The following is an 8,929-nucleotide window of genomic DNA, read 5'->3' on the forward strand; positions in this document are numbered from 1 at the left end:
GGGTGATTGTATGGACCATCCCCCTGGCAAAATATTGGGGGGGGGGGGTAAATCCCCCCATCCCCCCGGGATCTACGCCTATGTCGGTTACAACAACCAAGCCACACTTTTCTATAAACTACATATGTTATACAAACCATTCTGTTCATAGGAAACTAGAATTTTGGGGCTTCAGGGATTTAGGGTGACTTTTTTATCTTGTTGTATAGTTGGCGCTCCCATCACTTGAGACTCCCGTCATCCGCAATCCGTCTGAGCATCGGCCATGCTTCTTTCTGTAGTCCTAATTTCTGATTAAAAACTTTTTTTGAGTAAGTGGGGGATGAGGCTGTGGATCATGAAGTATCCCTTTTACCTGTAAGTAGGGCACCGTGAAAATTTTTTTTGGAAACATTCTAAAATTCCAAAAATCTGTGTATGTCCCTTTTAAAGTGACTAAGATATCAAATTGACTATGTTTCTTTTTTTCTCTCTCTTTTTAGATTTGAAAAAAACTTTCAAGATGTCTTTGTCGGTTTTTGGATCATCCACATTTTGTGTAGTAACAGGAGCAAGTCAAGGGATCGGTCAAGCGGTAGCTCTTCATCTAGCACCCAAATTTGGCTCCAATTCTGTTATGGTGCTCACAGCTCGAAATGGCACCAACTTGGATGAAACAAAGGCACAGATAGTTACCAAAGCTCCCAATGTTGAAGTCAGGTGTGTTGTTGGAGACCTTGGCAATCAGGAAACCATAGCAAAAGTAGCTGCAGAGTGTTTTGACAGTGTTACGCCAGACACATTCCAGCATGCCATTATTGTTCAATGTGCTGGTAGTTTAGGTGACTTGGTCTATATCAGAGATCTGAATAATGCAGTTGATATACAAAAAGAAATGCTCCTTAATGTCACCTCAGCATTTGTGTTGACGCCAAAGTTTCTGAACACCTTCCAGAAATCTGATAGCCTTCGTCGTACCGTCATCAACATATCTTCATTAGCTGCCATTCAGCCTGTCAAAAGCTGGGGCTTGTACTGTACAACTAAAGCTGGCAGAGACATGGTCTTCAAAGTTGTGGCTGAAGAGGAACAGGATGTACGGGTGTTAAATTGGGCCCCGGGACCGGTGCGCACAATAATGATCACCAAGTGCACGGAGGATTCGGCCGATGCGGATACGAGGCAGATGATGAGAGATGCAAGAGATAGTAACATGGTTTTGACGTGTGATCAAACGTGTGAGATGCTCATGCACGTCATAGAAAAAGACGAGTTCAAATCTGGAGATCATGTAGATTATTTTGATGTCAAAAAATAATGTATTCAAACTGAATCAAGTTGGGAAACATCAAATTGTTTCCAAATATGGTGTTTTAGGGTGAAAACAATTTGAAAAAACATGTTTGGTGAAACATGAACAAACTATGTTATATGAATATTTTTTGCTTATGTTTGCCTAAACAGTAAACACAGATTTATATTTAAATATTTTTATTTGAGAAATGTAAAAAATGTGACAGGGCTATGTATTCAAACTGAATTAAGTTGGGAATACACTAAACTGTTTCCAAATCTGTAAAAACAATTTGAAAAAAAAAATGTGTTTTGTGAAACATGGACAAAATATATTATATGATTATGGTTTTTGCTTATGTTTGCCTAAACAGTAAACACATATTTATATTTGAATATTTTAATTTGAGAAATGTAAGGAAATGTGACAGGGCTCTTTTGTACTGGAAATTTCACATGTTCACCACTGTGACCTTAAGTTGAAATCCATACAACCCTTATCTCTGGCACAGGGAGTGTAGATTTCAAATGGATAGACCCATTCAAGTAACTCCATTTGAAATTCACACCCCCTGTGTGGGAGATTAAGGTCATGACTTCCATAGGGGGTGTGGATTTCAACTGGACTAACCTATTAGACTTAGCATCTGACACAAGCAGGCCTATATAGTTTCAGCTCAGCATGCTTAGTTTAACTTTGTGACTCCATTTGACCCTGGTAGGGGTAATCAACAATTGTTTTTATTTACTTTTTGTATAAATAAATCATACAAATTTAATTTATCTGATTTTAACAAGCATTCCCGAGATCAAAGTTTGTTTTATCTTTTTGAATGATTATATTTTTTAACTATTCATTCATCATATATGGGCATAAAGTGGTCAATTTTAATAATACTTTTAATTATTTGTATATTTCTGTGTCTATCATTAAGGGATGGGGTATGAGCGTTTGGACAGTATTTATTGTGGGACATTAGAGCACATCAGACATATCGAATTGCATTCTGAATACGGATAATGTCCTTCTGGTATCAAATAATTTAGATTTGTTTGAAATTCGCAATGTAATACACATTTTATGACAAATCATTAAAAATTGATATTTTTAATATTTAACAATACTCGAAGTAAACTTTATAAATCTGATGATTTATACTTGAAGTGTATGTAAGTGGGATGAAATGCCGACAATCAATTGAAAATTTTGACCTTTCGAATTGAAGATATGGATTTTTTTTTAAAAAAAAAAAAAAAAATAGGTCTTTTTGGGAAAAAATCCATATCTTCAATATGAAAGGTCAAAATTTTCAATTGATCGTCGGCTTTTCCTCCCAGCTACATACACTTTAAGAATATATCAATAGATTTATAAAATTTACTTCGAGGACTGTTATATATCAAAAATGTGAAAAATATCAAATTTTAATAATTTGTCATAAAATTTGTATTATATCGTGAATTTCAAAAAATAAAATTATTTGATATCAGAAAGACATTCTGCATATTCAGAATGCAATTCGATATGTCTGATGTGTTCTCATGTCCCACAAAAAATACTGTCGAAACGCTTAAAACGCTCATTCCAGATCCCTTAAACCAAGATCTGAGCAAAAATATGTGTATATTCAGATAGTAAATACAGACCTACATGTTGCGGTGATGCATGTGCATATTTTGTATTCAAGTCGGAGCATTCCATCACATTCTGGAAGGTGACTTGAACGAAATATTTTTATTTATTCACTCCGAGAGGGGGGGAGGAGGTGTTCTTGATTGTAAAATTACAATAAAAGTCTTCATCTTGACAACAATGAAACCTCCTTGAGAGATGAAACTGTGGTCTATTTTTGTCAAAAAGCTCGTCCCACAGATAAAAAATGTAAGTAAAAAAAAAGGGAAGTACAATTTAAGTGGTCAACTTATTACTGTATTACTGTGTCTACAAAAGTGGTAATTACATTATTTTCCTGTAAACTTTTAACCAGAGCGTACTTTTGTGGAGCATGGTGTTGTTAATTTCGCCATTGTGAGTTGCACCTTGTCAGCATTGTGGAAGTACACTCTCGTCAATGGTTACAGCAATTTACTATCACATTGATCATCCATGGAGTGTATGCATTTTAAATTGTTGTTTTAATGGGTTTTTTTTGCAGTGTATACATTGAAATTGTTGGATTTAATGTTGTTGTTTTTTTTGTTTGTTTTTTTTGCAGTGATCAACAATCAGGGATCCATTTCACTAAACTTTTCATCCTTTGTAACTCAAGTAGCCATCTGTAAGTTACGAATACCCTTTCATTGGATGCAACTTTAAGAAGGGTCCCCGTAGTAAATCCCTATTACTTACAAAGGGTTTCAAAGGGTATCAATCATATTAAGTTACAATTGACTCCAAGAGTTACAAAGGTTCGTAAAGTTGGGTGAAATGGACCCCATCAGGTATAAGAATTCAGATGCAAAAAATTATTTAACACCATGCACCATTTTCAAACTTTAAAACCACCACATATGCCATGCCATATAATGCTGGCTTTAAATTGGCACCCCTGCCCAATTTTGTGCCCATTTTTGCATTTTTCTTAAAAAATATAGCGCATTGGGGACAAGTAAGATATGTATATTATAGGGGCAAGGACTACAACTACTACAATGGAAATTTTGTTTCAGCACAGACAACAGTTGCGGAGTTACAGTCAAAAATGAGGGAAAACCAATATCTGATCAATAAATCAATAACTACTTGCTTTGAGTTGCTGAATTTTCAGTACAGTAGTTGTAGTCCTTGCCCCTATAATATACATCTTACTTGTCACCAATGTGCTATAATTTTTGTGAAAAATGCAAAAATAGGTACAAAATTGGGCAGGGTGTAGTACCCCTTAAACAATTCCAAGTGAAAGTTGTGAAGATATGATCAAAAGTAGCACACATCTTATTATTTTCTGAACTGAAACTGAGAAAATGGATGCATATTGTTTTTTGCATCGGAACTCATCACATGTAGGCCTACATAGTTTATTTGTCAATGTATAAAAAAAATCAGTTGAGATGTGTATGGAAAATAGTAACAAAGAACATCAGACATGAACTAAATACAGAGTAAATGTCAAATATGTAATATTTTTAAAACCATTTTATTAGCTTTTAATATAAATTTAAACAATATTTACAAGCACAAAATCACAAATCTGTGTACAATACATCTCATTATATTTCAATGCCTTGAGCACCTTCACCATAGGTGGATATGACCTATTACAAAAATGCTGTTATTATTTATATTACCAAGTCAATACAGTACAATTACGGGCTGTTCCAGTTGAAATCCATACACCCCATGGAAGATGTGACCTCAATGTTCCTCACAGGGAGTGTGAATTTCAAATGAAGCTTTCTGAATGTGTGACTCCATTTGGAATTTACAACCCTTGTGTGGGAGATAAAGGTCATGTCTTCCATAGGGGGTGTATGGATTTGAAGTGGAATAGCTCAATGCATGATAATGTGTTCGAGTTGCACACAGTACTCACTGTTATATAAAATATAATGCCATCAAATCCTCTCTGGTTCTCTCACACAAATTGTTGGGCAGGAAAACCTCTTACATGTATGTGCTTGTGGCCCCTGAACATGTTTAAACTGCCTACAGGTTACATACATATAGGAGGTTTTGCTTTTAAACATGTTCAGGGGCCAATGACACATAGGAGGTTTTTCCTACCCAGCAATGCAATTTTGAAATAAATGTTGAAGGAAAGTTGTTTAAAAACCATATTTCAAAAAATTCAAAAAGCAAATTGTAAAATTACTGATTTTGTAAATCTCTGCTATGATGACAAAGTGATTTGTGGCTATACATTTATATGATCAAAAATATTATAAAGGTCATTTTGTGTTTGCCATGTAAAGAAACCATGTTGTTCCTAAATGGGCTATTTCAATTAAAATCCATACACCCCCTGGGATGACATGACCTTAAGCTAAAGCCAAGAATTTTCCGCGTTGCGGAAATTCCGCGAATTCGGAGGTAAAGCGGAAAACGCATTTCTGAGAAAAAAATAAAAATATAAGCAAAAATGACCTAGAAAAAGGGAAAAAAAATGAAATGGGTCTTCGAAATTCATCAAAATAAAGTAAAATCCGTCACAGATTTACCGTACAACGCCTGTCCTACCTCCCATTGCAGCCATGATACCCAATCACCCATCCCAACTTTGCAAATCGCAATGATCGTCACAAGATTCTTGTGAAAGTTTATTATGTCCGAAATGTGCTAAAATTACAAAGTGGAGAAAAGCGGAATTTAGCATTTGTAAAGCAGAAAATTCTTGGCTTTACCTTAAGCACACACACTGTGGTGTGTAGATTTCAAACGGAGTCACGCAATCAGGTAGCCCCATTTTAAATTGACACTCCCTGTGTGGGAGGTTAAGGTCATGTCTTCCATAGGGGGGATTAGGGGGTGTATGGATTTCAATTGAATAGCCCAATAAGGTACTTTATCCCATTAACTGTAACACTTCTTAACGAAACTCGGCCGTACAAAGCAATAATAGAAATTTATATCATATTATTCATTTCTATTAGATAATGCACTTTTCATAAAATTTACATGAAAATTTTTATGCAACAGGTACACATAAATCTCTTCTCAAAATTTCTTTACGTAAAAACAACCACAGTCACAGATCTGCTCCATCGGGGCCAAAGGAGGCATTTTAAAAAATTGCATAACTATAATTATTACCTAAATACAAACATTAGACTATCATATACTGAAAACATTAAGGTCTAGCATACTTAGTTCTGAAGTTTTGTGATGTTTATTTTCTTATGTATTTTTTTTTTTTTTTTTATTTTTGCCTGAATCTCAAGCCTTTAGCTTCCATGGACCAGATTGTGTCACAAGTAGAAAATGGAGTGGACATGTAGAAAGTTAGATAGTTATTTTCTGGACACCATTTCTGTATTACAAAAGCCAACTACAGTCGTAGTATTGCATGTATACTAGTACAATCATTTACTCCAGTATATACAATATAGTACCCCTGTTTTAATATGTAATTCTTTTATGTACATATGATTTGTCAAAAAAATAATTTTGTTTAAATTTTTGAATTTATGTACAAATTGTAACATGTATCACTGTGTATCAAACCAGGATATATACATTGTTTTATTATAAAGAAATAAAGGGAAACAAAAGAGGAAGAACAATATATAAATTAAGCACCTTAAAGATAAAGTTCTTTGAGTATGTTTTTATTTCCTGGCTTCCTTATACATGAATGTGATGTGGCAAGCACTGCAATTACTGACTTTGGTCTATTCCAGTTTAAATCCATACACCTATGGAAGATATGACCTTAGTCTTCCACACAGGGAGTGTGAACTCAAGTGAGGATACCTGAATTGGAGACTCCATTTGAAATCTGCACCCCCTCTGTGGAAGATTAAGGTCATGTCTTTCATAGGGGGTGTATGGATTTTAACCGAAATAGCCCAGAAAGCAACTTTTATTTTGACACTTAATATATGACATGATCTGCTCCATGGGGGCCAAAGGAGGCAATTTTGCAAATTGAGTTACTATACTTATTACCTTGTAGTAATATTAGGCTATCAGTATCATATACTGAAAACACCAAAGGTCTAGCATACTGGTTCTAAAGTTATGAGGTTTTGTGATATGTATTTTCTTATGTATTTTATTGTTTTTTACTCCATATTTTTGCCTTTATCTCAGTTTCAAATTTGCCGCCTTTGGCCCCCATGGACCAGATTGTGTCACATATTCTAGCCAGTTTTGCAAGATATCACTAAGTGTGTCTTTTAATCAGTAGTAATGTCAAGTAATAAAACAAAAGCCATTTATTTTAATCAGTAGTAAAGTAAAGTAATAAAACAAAAAGCCATTTATTTAGCAAAATGACACTGAACATTTTGACCATTTGTTGAAATGTTTCTTAATCTTCTATGTTAAAATAATATGTGATGTGATCAAGCAAAATCAGTCGGAAGTCGGAAATATTGATTTTGAGTTATAGCCAAACAAAAAGGAAGTATTTCCTTTTGTTTCCTAGTGTGTTGGAAACTCTTTAACTGCTCACATCTTTTGAACTGGTTGTCCAAATTCAATGGGGTTTTCTGCAAAATGTAGCATTGCAAATGCTGCTGACATTCCTGAAACTGAAAATTGAACATGTAATGTCCGACTTCCGTCTGATTTTGCTTGATCACACCACTAACATGTATGGCATTGGACTGATGCAGGTAATCCATCCAACCAACAAATATCTTTGTACAGTAAGTATAATAAGAAAATCTGATTAATATACACCAAAGTCTGTATGCACAAAAGAAGTTAGATTAAACATTAGACCTTGTCTAACCAAGGCAGTTAGACTAGGAGATATCTTTTACCCTTTTCTTTTCCTCCTTTATTGCCAACAAAATCCAAAAGATAAACGGCAGTCATTTAATATTTTAAAGCTACATGTATAAATTTGCTGATCTACAATAATTTAGAGTATGTAAACAAACTTCTCCGTAGGACTTGTCCATAGTTTTAGACCTGGGGTAAAGTTAACCCAGCTCTAACTTGTTCTGTGCATACAAACCTTTAATATGTCTACATTGTAAATGTTCATAAATATTGCCACAAATGTAACACAAGTCTTAGTACTGTGAAAATTTTTGAAAGCGTAATTTTTCGCGCTTTGCTAATTTTGAGCGGTTTCACTTGTTTCTAAATTTGTGATTCTATTGAATTATACACATAAAAGGAATATTTGTGTATTGTTTATTTTTCACTGTAACTTTCTGAAATGCAAAAAGTGTGAAAATAAATTGTGCGAAAATTACCACTATTTCATTTATAAACTGGCCTCAAAAAGAAACTTATAATTTTTCACAAGGTCCTATCTTAAAATCCTCTCCATAAAATGAACAAAAATTGCACACAGGATTACTTCAATACTCTACTCTAAACACATGTCAGTAACCAAGCAGTTGTCCAACTGACACAACAGCAAAATGCACTGACATGGAACACCTTCCTGGACCAAAATTCACAGCCCAACAGATTTCTTTTGTTTGGTTCCAATTATTCGCCTGTGAATGTGGTCCCGGAAGCTGTTTCCTTGTCAGTGCATTTTACTGTTGTGTCAGTTGGACAACTGCTTGGATGCTGACATGTGTTTAGAGTAGAGTATTGAAGTTATCCTGTGTGTAATTTTTGTTCATGTACAGGCGAATAATTGGAACCCAGCCAAAGAAATCTGTTGGGTTGTGAATTTTGGTCCAGGAAGGTGTTCCATGTCAGTGCATTTTGCTGTTGTGTCAGTTGGACAACTGCTTGGTTACTGACATGTGTTTAGAGAAGAGTATTGAAGTAATCCTGTGTGCAATTTTTGTTCATTTTTATGGAGAGGATTTTAAGATATGACCTTGTGAAAAATTATAAGTTTCTTTTTGAGGCCAGTTTACATTTCCATTTACTACACACCTACAATGTATTGTGCTCAAAATAAGTACAGGGTCAGTTTATTACTTGACAGGACTCAAAGGGTGAAAATAAATGGGCAACAGGCCTTGCTTTAATCTTGTTACTGTAGCATATACCAGGCTACACCTTTTGTCCTAAATCATAGCC

At 34.7% G+C, this 8,929-nt stretch overlaps 1 protein-coding gene and 1 long non-coding RNA gene across 2 annotated transcripts; one reads left to right on the forward strand and one right to left on the reverse strand.

Moving 5' to 3' along the window:
• The first annotated feature begins 485 nt into the window (after positions 1–485).
• LOC140138364 (sepiapterin reductase-like) lies at positions 486–2,456 on the forward strand. The gene has a single exon (XM_072160272.1). It carries the CDS (start codon positions 503–505, stop codon positions 1,295–1,297), a length of 795 nt encoding a protein of 264 aa, XP_072016373.1. The 5' UTR covers positions 486–502; the 3' UTR covers positions 1,298–2,456.
• A 1,937-nt stretch (positions 2,457–4,393) lies between these two features.
• LOC140137522 (uncharacterized) lies at positions 4,394–8,149 on the reverse strand. The gene is made up of 2 exons (XR_011856857.1): positions 5,614–8,149; positions 4,394–5,249 (listed from the first exon to the last, which is right to left on the reverse strand). It is a non-coding gene; the product is annotated as an uncharacterized lncRNA (long non-coding RNA).
• Between the last annotated feature and the right edge of the window lie 780 nt (positions 8,150–8,929).

The sequence above is a fragment of the Amphiura filiformis genome, chromosome 17 (assembly GCF_039555335.1).
Source record: "Amphiura filiformis chromosome 17, Afil_fr2py, whole genome shotgun sequence".
In the NCBI taxonomy this organism is placed as follows: Eukaryota; Metazoa; Echinodermata; class Ophiuroidea; order Amphilepidida; family Amphiuridae; genus Amphiura; species Amphiura filiformis.